The sequence below is a fragment of the Acromyrmex echinatior genome, chromosome 7 (genome assembly GCF_024713525.1).
Source record: "Acromyrmex echinatior isolate Ae372 chromosome 7, ASM2471352v2, whole genome shotgun sequence".
NCBI classification, from domain to species: Eukaryota; Metazoa; Arthropoda; class Insecta; order Hymenoptera; family Formicidae; genus Acromyrmex; species Acromyrmex echinatior.
The window spans coordinates 4,536,476-4,553,616 of record NC_141858.1 but is presented as its reverse complement, the minus strand read 5'-3'; the positions used below and the strand labels follow the sequence as shown (position 1 = coordinate 4,553,616).

The window sequence follows — 17,141 nt, the reverse complement described above, 5'->3', positions numbered from 1 at the left end:
ATTCTTCCATCCTTTCTTCACTCGTAGCACGCGCGCTCTATCTTTCTCTAACATGCAAGCCTTTATTATCGATACATTTTTAAAGAAAAGAAAAATATGTCATGGTCAAATTCAAACCTTTATTATCGATGCATTTTTAAAGAAAAATATGGTCTAATTTTGATAACAAAAAAGGAGCCCTATTGTGTAGGAGCCCTATTGTGTAGGAGATTAGACCTTTCGCTCTCTTTCCCCCGCGTTAGGTATTCCCCGCGCCTACAAGTACTTCCCCGCACCCCGCATTCCCCTCTAGCCCCATGGCTTAGAACCCGCCTAGTATATCTACTTTTAATATTTATTATGTAACCTTTATGTGGTTAAATAAAATATGTATTTGTAATACAAAATATTTACATTTCCCCACTAAGATTAAATCAACATTCAAACGGCTTTAATATTACATTAAGGCGCACTAGTGCATCAATATTGAATTCACTATAAAATAGTCTATATATGTATATCCCCCCCCCGCAAACACAAAGTTGCATATGTAACATATACGAGGTGTTACGACTGTCTTTGGCGCCCTACGCTGGAATTTGCTTTTATGTCGCATCACAAGAATTGTTAAGTCTCTGAAGCAATTTCCTGTTAATAGTAACAACTAAAACCATACAAACCAACAACTAAAAAAAAAAAGAAATTTCTACCAATTTGCATAATACAGGAATATGAATAAATTTCATATTTTCTTTAATAATATATTTGATGCTTAATGCAATATACTATTACATTTTCTGACCTTAGTTTTTGAAAATATTCTGATTATGTCTTTAATTATTAGGACTGTCAAGACTGATTACGGAATCAAAACTGTTCACCAATTCTTTTTCAATTAAGATCATAGTTAAATTGCATGACCACGTCTGCGTCATTATATTTCTCAGATAATTCTTTATTATTTTTAATTTTAAAAAAGATGCTTCTTCAATTGCTACAGATATTGGCACAGTTAATAGGATCGCTATTGCTAAATTTGAAAAGATTTCTAGTAAACCACTTTTAGCTAATTTATTTAAAAGTAAGGTAGAGCTTTATATTTATAAGAGTAGCTCTGTTTATTAAAATTTTGCGTCCCTCCAAATTTTGCGCCCTATCTTGAAGCGTACTTATTCAATGCCTCGTAACGCCTCCGGTAACATACTTGGCTGTGTTTGGAAACGTTATCCGAGGGCCTCCATATATCAATTTATCTTTGTTCATCCAATCTTAAACAAAGATAGGATGATACCCGGGTAATGTTTCGGAACACAGCCCTTGTTAGTTATAATTTCCCACACTAAAAAAAAATTTATTCAACTAACACATTTAGTTGTATGCAGATTTGATTTAATATTGAACAATTTGTTAAGCAGACGGTTGAATTCGAATAAATAAAATTTGTTGAATTAGACAAATCTAAATGTGTTTAGTTAGTTGAACAAATTTTTTTTTTAGTGCACTCAACAATATACTGTAATATAACTGCATGTGCATTATATGTTAGTTATATTATTGAGTGGGAATTAAATTACTAACTGATGTAATTTTGTGTTTTGCTGAACAGTCATACATTTAAAATTTTTATAGACAATAATTTTAGATAATATAAAATTTTATATTGACTGTGTACCAATATGTATTGCTACTATTCTGGCAAATTATTAATATTTTATAATCTTTAAAATAATTAAATTAAAATTAAAATTAAATTATGAATAGTAATTAAATATTAATTAAATTTCAAAATAATCTTTTATGACAAAAAATTTTTTAAAAAATTTTTCCGAAATTTGTCCGAAATTAAATTTCGAATAAATTGCACAATTGGATAGTTTGTCAAATTTTTCCTGGAAATAAGATTTATTATGATAAACGACTTTACCGAAATTAATACATGATTTTAACATATACTTTTTTAACAAAAAGATCATTCGCGTTTTTTTTGGAGAAATTTGGTATTTTATGCAGAAATTTATTTGATTTTAACTAGGATTTACTCGAAAAACTTCAAATTCTCTTAGCCAGCAAATGCGATTTTTCTGATATTTTTAGTGTTTTGTCCAAAATTAATCCAATTTTTACGGAAATGTGCAATTGTCCGAAATATCTCGATTTCTCTTTCTCGGCAAATATTCTGCGTTGAACAAAGTGGATGTTTTTCGCCAAAATTTATCGTTTTAAGGAAGGCGAGTTTGAGAAAAATCTTAATTTCCCTTAAATTGAAAATAAAAGTCGTTTTAAAGATGTCTTTTAAACAAATCTCAAAAATATTTCTTTTTCAAGACGTCTTTTAGACATGCGTGTTTTTTAGATATCTACATGAATAAAATTCTAATTTTCGAAAATAATAAAATCTTATTCGCAATTTTATTATATTTGATTTCCTTTTTTATCATTTAGAATCATTCGAGAGGGATCCGATTGCGCACGTCGCTGACTGATCAATTTAATATAAAATATTCTCATTAAAAAAAAAATAGTAAAAAATTATTAGGCACTAGTCCATGTGAATAGATATGTGCGGAATGTAGACCAACAGGACCCTCTCGTATCATTTTATTTTCTCTATCTGTTCTCCGAACATTTTATATTTATTAATATATTTATTAATATATATACCAGTATGTGTGTGTATGTATTAGGTGTAGTAAAAAGAAATCCATTATTTTTCCAATAGATGGCTTTAGTAATCTGTATCACGCGTAGACGAGAAACACATAGCTAGCTAAAGCATATGCTGAATATCGAATGATTATATAATTCATACAAATTAAATTAATTAAGATGTGAGATTATTTAAGTGAACCTTTTATTGGAACAAATTGGAATTTTATTGGGACAAGTTCCTCTAAGTTATAAATTAATTTCCTATAAAAATTGTTAACATAGAAGATATAAATTTTTATAAATTCTTATAAATGTTCTTATTTAAGCGAAAACACTTTTTGCATCAACAGGAGTCGGATGGGCGCAATTCTGCTCGACTGTAGCATTGGCAACTTACTATAGTTCACTGATGGCATTAACACTTTATTATCTGATCGCATCTTTTTCCGCCGAATTGCCTTGGGCTACCTGTCTGAAGGAATGGGGTGACGCATGTGTTGATTCGAGTACCAAAAGGAATCACAGCGCAGATAATGCAGCAGAAGAAAATATTGACATTCTAAATAATTTCTTAAACGGCAGCAATAAGTTTCAAAGCTCGGCTGAACTATATTTTTTGTAAGCATAAGTTATTGTACATTATTTTATCGTATTCTCAAAAGAATGATTGGTAAACTATGATGAGAATGAATGCATTCTGTAATTAACTCATACTCTTAATTTTCACGATAAAGCAGTTTTTTTCAAATAAACAAGACTCATGTTGGAAACGACCTAATTGAACCAAATATTAGAAATAAGAAATTTGAAATGATAATTTTATTTGATATCTTCGCTAAGGAAAAGTAGATTGATTGGAAATTGATTGGAAAATCTCTGATTAAAGCTTGCGAATCATGAGCTAATCTATATATAGAACAACTCCGGTATATACGCCGCACCTGTCAAGAACTTAATTTATTAAAGAAATGACGGTCTGAATCGAGCGGTAATAAAGTTTATATAAAGATTATATAATTTAATCGCATATAAAGTTAGTATGACAAACGGTAAATATCAAGAAAACTTAATGTAGGGGAGATCGGGGTCAGAATATAGGAGTAAGTAGAATAATCGAGGCTATATTAAAAACAAAACATGTCTGAGCATGCAGCAGCAACTGCCGCTAAAGTCTGCTGCAACATCTTGTTGCGAACACATCTATGATAGAAGTTTTCCCACAATTTTAAAAAATCGTACACCTAAGTAAATATTTTTATTCTTAAAGTTTTTTACAATCGTATACAATTGTCTGAGATATTTGATTTCTATTTAGATAGTAAATGTTCTTACTTAATACAGTCTAATAGATTTTTTTTTGTTTTTTATGTGTCTTTGTTATCGTATATTGTTTTTAAAAAATGAACGGATGGGGATAATAGATTAACCATAGCATGGAATTGTATGACTCATTTATAATAGTGACGACTCTTATAGTACTTACTTAAAATTTTATTCCTTTAAAGAGATTTTCTTCAGTGGTAAATGTTATAAGTTTAATTCCCTCATGTCCAATCTCGAAAACTAGACTTATTCGACGTGTTTTTACGAAATGAACAAATTTTGCAAAAAGAAATATTGTTTTGCCCTGCGAAGCGAATGTTTGTGTTTAAAATATATTTTTATAAAAGTTTTATTCATATGTAGCCAAAAATGTAGCTTAAAATACATTAATCTTTATTTTAATAATCTTACAATTACCTCAGTCCCGGGGCTTGAATTAGATGGAATGCATTAGAACAATGCACTTTTTTATCAGTTTCCTCTTATTATTAAAATATTATTAGATAGTCAAATGTATGTAGTAACTGGTATAGAATTCATTTTTTTGATAAGTTTCTTAATTTTGTCTGTAAAAATTCGAAACTAAAAAATGAGTCTATTAGCCCCGGTCTCCCCTAATAAATCGTACGTTTCGGAACTCACAGGTCCTTCTTCAGCGATTTATAAAATATGTTGCATGGTAATATAGATGAATAATCTTACGGTCTGCGAGACATAATGTGGTATTATTTCGAAGAATTGATCCTCTTGTTTTTATATGAATTGTGTCTAAAGTGAAAAATTCATTATCACAATATCAGAAAGTCGTAAAGTAATGAAAGTAAATTGTCAAATTGTTCTTTATTGTCCATCTTTGTATTAAGTCAATTTAAATATTTATAAAATAATTGAGGTTGAATTTCTTCTTACAATATGCGAAAACAAGAGCATCTTACAAATTCGTCTGATACTGTTGAGCGCAAGTGTTACAATGGTGACAGACAGATATTAAGGGTATCTGATCGATGTTTGTTTATTTGTCTGACGATTTTTCAATAAGTAACAATAAGAGTCGTCCAAACGATCCATGTCTTTCTGAGAGTTAATGCCTTTGTTTTGTTTTTTAATGTGTAGTATCTCTGAGATAATTCTTTTGTTGTAATTATTTTCGATATCTAGAGTTAAGACTTCCTTCAAAATTGTGATCGCAATTCAATCTATGATCGAAGATGACGGAGAGTCTGGAGGAACTCTGCTTAATGTTATTTCTATGTTCATTTATATGGGTTTTAAGTTGTTTTTTCGTTTGCCTCATATATGACGCCTCACAATCTTGACAATTGATTTGATAGACAACGTTCTGATTTTGGAATTTATTAAGTTTATTTGTGTACTTTGATGAAGGAGCTTAACGTGTTTAAGATTTTGTAGCTAATTGTGAAGATTGATTTATTAAAAATTGTGATGGAATACAAAACCTTAGGTATATATAAGGTACCACAAAATATTTTTTTTTTAAATCGATTGCATTGTCCGAGATCATTGTCAACGCTCTGTGTGTTTAATTTCTCATGTATAATTTTTTTAATTCTTTTATTTATGCAATTAAGGATAAAGGGTAGTTTAAGAGAAATTGTTTAAGAGAATGTTTATAACAAATTCAACATTTTTTTTATGGAATCTAGGGTGAGAAAGAAGAGTGGCTCTGTCCACAAGAATCGAACTAATTTTATGGGAAATCGAATGATTGGATAGAAAGGAAAGATATTTGCCGGAGAACATCTTTTTATGGAACCAGTCAACAATTATTTTATTATTCTCAATCTTCAATAATAGGTCTAAAAAGTTTAAGCATCTATTATTTTCAATTTCCAAAGTAAATTGTAACCTATTATGGAAGCTGTTAAATGAGAATGTCATCAATGTGTTCTCTTGGCGCATAATGATGTCATCTACGTATACATATCGTTGATAAATTATAGGATTTAAATTCAATGTGTCGAGAACCTTTTCCTCTAAATCTCACAATATAATTTTAGCTAAAATAGGGGACAGTGGGGACCCTATAAGTGTCTTAAAAATTTGTTTATTTTGTTGTTAAAAGTAAAAAAGATTGTAGTAAAAATAAATTTTAGCATCTCAATAAACTCGACGTTTGGAATGTTGATTTTAATTGAAATTAAGGGCCATCTTTTTTCAATACTGTTGATTGCAAGATCTAGTGGAATGTTCGTAAACATAGAAATAACATCAAGTGAAAGTAAAACAAATTGTCAATATCTGTGATCAACAATCATTTAATAATTCAATATCATTTAATATTAATTTGAAAGCATCAAAGCTGTTACGAGTTTGTCGTGGATTCTCCTTATTACTAGAAGGAATGACAGAATGTAAGAAGGCAGCTATGGGGTACAGGGATGTATTGACAGAGGAGACTATAATTCTGTATGGAATGTTTTCTTCATGAATTTTAGGTAATCCGTAAATTCTAAGTAAATTGGAGTCGCTGGAAATTAGTACAAAATAACCTTTTCTTGTAATGAGATCTTTTCAAGCCAATGCTTTAGATAACCATTTAGTTGCTAATCATTTAGTTGTAACATTTGCATTTAACAGTATCAGATGAATTTGTAAAATGCTTCTGTTTTCGCATATTGTAAGTAGAAATTCAATCGTCTTATGAATATTTAAATTGACTTAATACAAAGATGGACAATAGAGAACAATTTGACAATTTACTTTCATTACTTTACGACTTTCTGATATTGTGATAATGAATTTTTCACTTTAGACACAATTCATATAAAAACAAGAGGATCAATTCTTCGAAATAATACCACATTATGTCTCGCAGACCGTAAGATTATTCATCTATATTACCATGCAACATATTTTATGAAGCGCTGAAGAAAATTCTGTGAATTCCAAAACGTACGATTTATTACATTAAGTTTTTCTGATATTCACTGTTTGTCATATTAACTTTGTATGTGATTAAATTACTTTATATAAACTTTAATACCGCCGTTATTTTTTTACATTTTGCAAAAAACGAGCGAATTTTAATTAATTTATTAAGTATTATTTACTTGTTTAGTTACTTATGTTTAAAGTAAACGAACGATATCAGTAAAAATTTTGTACTGTCTATTACTATGAAAAAAATATTAGAAATCCAAAATATTCATTTTTCGTATTAAAAAAAGAATTTTTTAAAACCCTTGCATTTTTGTCGTACCTATATCTCATAAGGATGAGATATACGGTTACTTATAGGAGGATATATACGCCTCATGACAAATTTACAAATAATTAGGATTGGAAAGTTATTTAGTAAAAATAATTAGTTACAGTTACAGTTTTTTTTTTCAAAATACTAGTTACAGCTACAAGTTACCGAGATTAAAAATTAACTCATTGCAATTATCAAAAAAGTTTTTCAATTATTTTTCATGACAAAACAATATGAGTGACATGGATATCATTAGATTATTTTCTATCAAAGAAAAAAATAATTTACGTTTACAATTTACTGATCAAAAAATATTTCGAAGCATTTGTAGCATCAAGTGGACCGTAGTCTTCATCATAGTATTCAGATTATAATCAAAAAAAGAAACTAAGTTAAGTTATAATTATTGAAAAAAAGTAATTGTAATTGTAACTTAGTTATAAATAACTAATTACTTCCCTTGCAAATAATGCTTATAAATAAGACATAAAATGACACAATAATTTATGAAATGTATTTGTAAAGTATTAAGGAACAAAAATGATAAATATTATATGTATATGAAATAATAGATAATAATTGTAATCTTCTATATATTACAAGTGTTATGACATGATATATACTTCATATAATGCGTTTAGTGCACTGAATCCAATCTGCGCACTTTGTATGCTTTGGACATAAATCTCGCCCGCTAAAAATGCCATATATCCCAAATAGATGGGATATAGGTACAAGACACAAACTAAACAAAGAATACAAAAGCAAAGCACTTGTATTTTGCTATACAACATGTTTTATTATTCCTTTACACTTATGTATCACAAAATAACCACTAAGTCTTTTACACATGCCCTACAGTAATCATTTTATGTAGATTATAATTTATGATGGCATTACTTATTACAGTGACAAATCGATTCAAATCACAATAATTTCATTAATATTAACAGTAAGAAACTGAAATCATAATAAAGTACTATAACAGAGTAGTTGCGGGAAAATTATCTCCTTTTATTTTTTCTGATTTTTCCGGCGTATTTGCCCGAGTTATCCTACATATGTATACACATATTGTGTATATATATATATATATATATATATATATATATATATATATATATGTATATACACACACATATATATATATGTCTGTTCCAGTGCAGTTATTGTTATATTGAATATGAATAATATATGCACACACACACACACACACACACACACACTCTCTCTCTCTCACACACACCACACACCACACACCACACACCACACACACGAGAAAGAGTCGCCGATACTGAAATCATTTTGTTTGTAGACAATATTTCTTAAATAAAAAGTAAAAAATAAAATTTTAAATACCTAAATACGCACTAAAAAGTGTCTTCTATCAGATAAGCAATTTTTATAACACTGTTTATTAATTTTGCAATAATTAATTTTTTCATAAGATAAACAAAAATGAGCGTCTGACAAAATGGACTCCAAAACTGATACAGTGAGCAATAATATGTCACATATTTCTATTCTTTTCTTTTTAAAAATTATCTGTATAAAATACCTACAAGTGAATGTATATAAGATTTTCCAGATTTTTCTTTTTATCTCGATATAAAACATCTTTGTAGAATTATAAGTATTTACTTTATGCTATTCTGCAAGATACAAATATATAACGCAATAGTTTTTCAAGGGCTTTCTCATATATATGTCATTGCCTTCAACTCCGAAAGTTATCTGACATTATAAAGTGCAACATTACAAAGATTAAATTAGCTCATGGTTTGTTTTACAGACAGATATGTCGATTTACACTGCATCCCGATTTTATATTTAAACTGCTTACTTATGAAAAAACTAAAAAAGAAAATAATATAAATAAAATTGATTTAGGAAACAAGCATTTAAAACAACGTAATATTATTAATAATAAGTTATTATTTAAATTACGCAGTTTGCAAAACAAAATCGTAATAACTTTATTTTCATATTCATAGAATTCGTTTTTAACTGATTTCGTATAGAAACAAGCTACAAATAATACAAATGCGTCCATACTTTTTTAATTAACTAAACAGATCATGTTTTTATCAATATTAATAAAGTACAATAGTTAATTTTTGAGAAGTAAGCGGGTATCGCTTTAAAAGATCTATGTTAATATTGGCGATTTTCCTCTCTCTCTCTCTCTCTCTCTCTAAATATATATATATATATATATATATATACAGGGTATTTGGAAATTGTGATTAATCTTTTGCACAAGGGCAGAATGGACTAAACTGAGAAGAAAAGTCCTCTAGCATTTTACAATTGTCGTAATGGTTAATAAAACGATTTATTAACTTATGAAAATAGTTAAATTCGCTCAGCCCATGCAAGCGCACGATCGCCAAATGCAAGCGCACGACAGGATATCCGCCTCGCGCGGCAAGGCGCGCGTCCGCTGTTGCTAGACACATTGTTTATAAGCGGCAATTGCTGTCACTAGACATTATGTGCCTAAAGCCGATTCAAACATTAGTTGCAAGTTTATTGTTACAGCCAATATGAGGCGTTGATTTCAAAATGCAAGCTTCAGATTGGCTGTCGCAATGGCCGGCTTAATAGCGAAGGCGCGCCTCACCGCGCTGGACAGTCCTATCCTGTAGCGCGCTTGCATTTAACGATGGGCTATTTTCTTAAGTTAATAACTCGTTAACCGTTGCGACAATTGACAAATGGTAATGGACTTTTCTTTTCAGTTTAATCCATTCTACCACATGTGAGAAAGACTTATCACTAATTTCCAAATATCCTGTATATACAATATATATATACATACACATATATATGCACACACACTGCTAACAAAAATTATGGCATAGAAAAATTGTGGACAAAAATTGGCCAACTTTGATTAACAATAACTTTGCAAAAAATTATCATAATTTTCTTTTAAATTAAAGCTTGAAATCTTTACTTTTTTGTATATTTATCATATTGAAAATTACAAAATTTGACAGAATACATGGACTTTATAAAATTTTTGGGAGGAATGCCATTCGCAGTGACGTAAAGTTTGAATTTTCTCCTTTAATAAAGAAAAACGAGTTACTGCGATTTTTTTCACAAAGTTACAGCACTTTAAAGTTATCTGCATTACCGGATATACACCATAACAAGATTGCTAGATGGATTTTGCATATCATATTTCTGCATGTGTGTATGTAGATTTTACATATCGTGTTTCTACGGATAAATTTTAGTAACTCGTATTGCTTCCATTTGATTACTGTTTGTAGTCGATTTTTCATATTAATATAGACTCTAATTTCTTCCTGCGAAATGTCATTCCAGATTTGTACTAAATAACATAGATAGAAAAATTTGACAATACAACCTATCAATCTCAGAAACTTATCACGAGCTCTAGTACAAATTTGAAATAACATTCTGCAGGAAGAAATTAGGGCTTGCATTAATATGAGGAATATCAACTGCAAGCAGCAACGCGGAGACAATACGCGTTATTGAAATTTACACGCAGAAACACGATGTGCATTTTCCATGCGAAGCGACTCTCACCCCCCTACCCCCTTGCAAAGGGGCGCACGACTATCATCTTCGACTCTCATCTCCCCTTCGTCTCCTGCAAAAGAGCGCACGACTTTCACCTTCGACTCTCACCTCCCCTTCCCTCCCTGCAAAGGGGCGTTCCATAATCAGACTTTCATAATTGTACTGTTTGACAACATATGTCAAAGTTGCGGTCGTTGGCACGACGTTCCCTACAATGCACGATATATTTTAAAGCAGGGAATTCTCGTGTTATATAGTTGAACTTTTTTTATTAATAATTTTTTAACAAAAGACGACTGCCACCTAAAACCGGAGGTCACTCAGGGCCATGACCTTGACAACATATGTCAAGGACATCGGCGCGATGTCCATTAATGTATATAATTACCAATATTTCATATATAATCATATAAAATTATATAAAATTATATAATTTTATATATAATTCTATATAATTATATATAATTTTATATACAATTTAATATAATTTTATATATAAGTTTATACATAATTATCAGGGTTGGGTAAGTTAATGTTTTTTTTAACTGAATAAAGTTAAAGTTAATAGCTTTACAAAATTAATAAAGTTAAGTTAAAAGTTGAAGGAATAAAAAATTAACTTAATGTAAGTTAAGTTAATATGGAATTAACTTAAAAAAAAAGTTAATTTTGAAAAAAATTATTTTTTAGATCAAAATGTTCTAATTTTTTTTTTAATGAGATTAAATACTATAATACATATAGATTATTAAATAAATTAAATTTTTAATTTTTTTGTTCACATGTGATATAATTTAATAAGCATAGACTATGGCTGCATTGGATGCTGATGTGCTTAAAGCGCATAAGCGTTAATGGCTTCACCAGCGTTATTAATCGGCACATCAGCACGATTTGCGACTTGCAGATAGCCCGATAGGTTTTTACTTTTTAATAAGTCTTAAACCATAAGAAATTGACCAATTACAATCGAATGCGATAAGAATATTTGACTGTAATATCAATTACAAGTTAGAAATTGATTACAATCAATTTCTTATGACTTAAGGTTTAAAACACCTATGTAAATCCGGACTAAGGCTTATGATAAGGCATAACCGTATAAACTAATCAGAAGGCTGTATTAGCATCTTAAAAAATTACTTAAGATGGTCTTAAGATATGAACAAATTAGATATAATTAGACCCTTAGTCTTATTATATCTAATTATTTTTCTAAGATATTTAAAAGAGATAAACAAATTTTTCAACTTAAAAAAAAAGTTAAAAAGTTAACGTTTAAAAATAACTTTATTACTTAGTTATTTTTAACATAACTTAAGTTAAAATTTAATGCATTTAAAATTAACTAAGTTAAGTTAAAAGTTATTATTACTAAGTTAACTTTTTAACTTTTTTTTAACTTTTAACGTTTTAATTAGTTATTACTCAACTCTGATAATTATATAAATATATATAATTATATATAAATTTTTTTTTTTTGGGTAGCGTCTTAAAATAGAGATTTCAAACCTTAATTTAAAAGAAAAATCGTTATTCTATAATAATTATATAATTTTTCGCAAAGTTTCGTCAAAGTTGACTAAGTTTTGCCCAGAATTTTTCTATACCATAATTTTTTTAAGCAGTATATATTAAGAGTGTATATATTAGGAGTGTGATTTAGTTTTGAGGGTTTTTTCTCAAAAACTGATTTATTTAAACAAGATAATAAACGAATACCTTAATCAATATAATTTTCTTCGTTTTGTATAATTTTTTCCCAACAAAGATAGATTTCGCGACGATAGAAAAATTCTTTTTTAGAGTTGATTCAATTTTCATCAAATTTTCGCACATCTTCGGAATTGAAAGTGTGTATCCTCTAGAGCATTGATCGGAACAAGTGAAAATCAGATAGAGCAATGTCTGGAGAATACTCAGGGTGCGGTAAGACTTCCCATTCCAACTCTAATAACGTTTGTTTCACTGACAATGCAACATGAGAACGAGCATAGTCGTGAAGAATTTCCGTCATTTGCTCGCATTGGATATCATTTTTGGTCTAATATTTGTTTTAATTTGTATAATTGTCGATAACGATCAGCAGTGACTTTTCTTTCGGATTCAATAGTTTATAGTACGCAACATCTTCTTCATCCCATCAAATACACAGCAATATCTTCGAACCGTAAATATTGCTATGCGCCTCAAAGTAAATATTGTTGGTTGGCCTGGATCAACCCATGATTTTTTTGTTTGGAATTATCAAAGTAGATCCATTTTTCATCCCCAATAATAATTCGATACAATAAATTCTTCTTTTTCTGGTGATCAAAATGCAAATGTTCAATCGATTCACAATGACATTTTTCAATAACTGATGTGAAACCCTTTTTCCCTTTTTTGTGAATCTTTTCTATCTTATGTAAACGTTTAATAACTGTTGTACGATCAATATTTAATTCTCTGGCAAGTTCTGAAGTGAATTGTGCTGGACTTTTGTCCAATAATGCTTGCAAATCTGCATTTTCTAGCTTTTTTGGATGTTCCAAGCAATCTTTGCGTTAACATTGAAGGCACCACTTTCGAATCATCTGAACCAATATTCACATATCTTAATTGATGGAGCAATATTATTATAAGTTTCTATCAGAATTCTGTGACTTATAGTCGCCATCTTCTTCCGATTAAAAAACAAAAGTGACGCATGTCAAAAATACTCTTTAAGAATCTCTTTTTTAAATGATATAAACACGATGTTTACCGCGACTATTATTAGTAAATGACTAAATATCATGAAGTAATAGTAAAGCATTAAGAAACAATAGCTGCGATTGGAATGTCTTCAATAATATTAACATTAGTGTCATCTCTTGGAAAATCCTCAAAACTAAATTATATTCTTAATGTATCATATTTGATGTACAGTAATTACACTAAAATAGACATAGAAGGTACTAATTGTTTCTGAAGATCAAATGATTTACAGACGAGTGGTGTTACACGAGAAGGAGAATATTTATGACGGAATCGGTTGGCCAGACTGGAAGTTAACGTTATGTCTACTTGGCAGCTGGACGACAGTCTGCATGGTGCTCTTTCAGGGTGTAAAGAGCTCAGGAAAATTTTCTTATTTCCTAGCTATTTTCCCATACATTATACTGCTCGCACTACTAGTTCATACGATTACTCTAGATGGCTCAATGGACGGAATCTTGTATTTCATCACTCCGAAATGGTCCAAACTTCTGGAGCCGACCGTTTGGTATGCAGCTGTGACCCAATGCTTTTTCTCACTCTCCGTCTGTTTTGGCAGTATCATCACGTACTCCTCACATAATAGTTTTAAGCACAACATTTACAGGTGAAATATGAAAAGTATATAATTATGAAAATAAGTTATTCACGAAATTGTGTATGCGTTTACGTGTGAGCATTTTAAAGGCTTTACAAAACTATTCAACATAACATATGAACTTAGAGATGTCATAATAATTACTTCATTGGATACGATTACGAGTATGGTAGCCGGCTGCACTATATTCGGGATCCTCGGTAATCTGGCGTATGAATTAGGGGTGCAAGATATATCCAAAGTGGTCAAAGGCGGAGCTAGTTTAGCATTTGTGTCTTATCCCGACGCTATAGCGAAATTTAACTTTCTACCGCAGGTAATACTAATATTTATTTTGTTATATATAGGTATTGCTTAATACTATTTGTTAATTAAAATGCCAAATGTTTTTTTTTAATATAACATCTTACTTCTTCATAAATTTATTCTATCGTTATATATATATATATATATATATATATATATATATATATATTAGGTGTTGGAATTAATTCGTAGCGTTTTACAAGTGATGGGAAGTACTTTCATTAATGTATTTTTTAATGCTCATGTGAAATAAATAACATTCTTTCATTAAAAAACGCTACGAATTAATTCCAACACCTAATATATATATAAACTATTATTTAATACTAAAATATTATTACTTAAAAATATTATTTGAAATATTATTTAATATTAATTAAAATATAAAATGATTTTTGCAGCTATTCGCCGTGCTTTTTTTTTTTATGATGTTTGTCCTTGGTGTCGGCAGCGCGGTAGGAATGACCACGGGCATCATCACAGTGATAAACGAGCAGTTTCCAAGCTTAAAAATGTGGCAAATCGTAGTTCCAACCTGTTTGCTTGGTTTTTCAATCGGCACAGTCTACGTAACACCGGTTAGCATAAAATTATGCTACTCAATTAAAGGGAACTAATTTTAATATCCATCGTATGTATGTGTATGCAGTCTTAGCAATGAAAAAATTTTACAGGGCGGGCAGTTTATATTAACTTTAGTAGACTATTATGGTACGTCATTCGTCGTTTTCATTCTGGCGTCATTTGAGATGACTGGAGTGGTATGGTTTTATGGTAAGAATTATTTTTAAGAAGAATTTATGGTAAGATAAAAAAATTATTTAATTGTATCACATATCTTACAAATAAACTTATCCAAGTGTTACACTCCGATTTTGATAAGCTTTAAGTATGTTGTAATTTAGATCAAAGAGACACGTATTTTTTTATATGTACCCATACGATCGTTAAGGGGATGAAATCACAAATTTATATAAACAGATTGCCAACTTTGCGTTCATGTTTGAAGATAGCGCTGGGCAGCGCTATATTTGTATTCACTTACACTTATATGTATAATTACATGGAATATGGATAATAACGTAGTGCTTTCACATAAATTCTTGCGATACTCTTGCGATAGACAGGACACATATCAACTGAAACAGAGACAGCGAGGAAGGTTCATCTCTTTCTATCACATTGAGTCAGCAGCCTAGTTATAGAAATCTGTGAGTGAAACATGCTCTTGAAAAAAATTGGTTTTTATATTTTTGTACTAATACCATCGAAACGGCAAAGGATATAAAAAAAATATAAATGAAGGTTTTATGGTATTTTATAATACACAATTCACTCAAATTTTTCGAAAATGATAGTTTTTTCAAAATCCCACTATTCCTTTAATTTTAAAAAATTTATGATTTCTTATAATAAAACTTATATAGCATATTTGATAATAAATACAATTATGATAAAATTATATTGCAAAGATACATTTTTCAAAATATATTTATATAGAGTGTTTGATAAGAAAATTCTTACAGAGATAGAGCGGATTAAATTGAGCCAAAAAGTCCTCTACCATTTTACAATTTTCGCAGTAGTTAATAAAATATCAATTACTAAAAATTACCGAATATTGGTTTTCAAGAATTTTTTACTTAAATATTATCAATTTTACAGAAAAACAGCAAGAGATCAAAATTGTTGTTTATTTTCTTCTTATAAAGTTCTGAGAATTTTTTCAGAATTTTTTAATACCGTATTTTCTCATGTATGATAGTACTTGAGTAAAAAATTATTGAAAACCAATATTCAACGATTTTTGGTAATTAATATCTTGTTAACTATTGCGAAAATTGTAAAATAGTAGATAACTTCTTGACTCAGTTTCGTCCGCTCTACTCATGTGCTAGAGTTTTATCAAATACTCGTTATATATCAAATACTCTGTTTAAGAGAAAACTTTAAAAAAAGCAAATATAGCAATAGGCGCCATGAAGCGGATATCAATGAGGCGCGCAAATAGCGATGTAAAGGTATATCTAGTTTATTTCTAAAAAATGCATCTTCGCAATATAACTTTACATGGTTATATTTATCGTTAAATATGCTATAAGTTTTGCTATAGGATAAATTTTGAAATTTGTCCTATATTTGTTCAAAAATTGAGGAAATAGAAAAAAGACATTTCGAAAAAAGACATTTTTGAAAAATCTAAGTGAATTGTTATACTTAAAGTATATTGAAAATCATAAATCTTTTATTTGACACTTTTAAATATATATTTTATCGTTTCGATGATATTAGCACACAAATACAAAAACCAATTTTTTTCAAGAGGATGTTTTATCGCTTTAATGATCGTATGAGCACGTATAAAAAAATACGTGTCTCTTTGGCTTAGATCAACATACTCAAAGCTTATCAAAATCAGAGAGTTAACATTTGGGTAGGTTTACTTGTTAGTTCTATTTGTGCTTCTATTTATCATTGCTCAATTCAGGTCTAGAGAACTTTTTGGAGGACTTGGAATTTATGCTGGACCGAAAGCCAAGCGTCTATTGGAGGATATGCTGGTTTATAGTGACGCCGTTTATATTGATAACAATCTTCATTTATACCATAGCCACCTTAACGCCTTTGACCTACGGTGGAACATCGTTGCCGGGATACGCGCATGCCATTGGATGGACAATACTCAGCATTGGTGTTGTTCAAATACCGCTATGGATGCTGATTGCGATGTTAAAGAATCGAAAATTGCCGTTTATACAGGTATTATCTCGAAAA

General features: G+C 29.6%; 1 protein-coding gene across 1 annotated transcript in view; it reads left to right on the top strand.

Moving 5' to 3' along the window:
• LOC105149056 (sodium-dependent nutrient amino acid transporter 1) overlaps positions 1 to 17,141 on the top strand; it is a 52,499-nt gene that overhangs the window by 34,354 nt on the left and 1,004 nt on the right. Inside the window, exons 3-8 of the mRNA XM_087407522.1 lie at positions 2,979 to 3,246; positions 13,695 to 14,069; positions 14,187 to 14,376; positions 14,768 to 14,944; positions 15,041 to 15,140; positions 16,855 to 17,126. Coding sequence (XP_087263648.1) covers positions 2,979 to 3,246; positions 13,695 to 14,069; positions 14,187 to 14,376; positions 14,768 to 14,944; positions 15,041 to 15,140; positions 16,855 to 17,126 — 1,382 coding nt within the window. The remainder of the gene's footprint in view (positions 1 to 2,978; positions 3,247 to 13,694; positions 14,070 to 14,186; positions 14,377 to 14,767; positions 14,945 to 15,040; positions 15,141 to 16,854; positions 17,127 to 17,141) is intronic.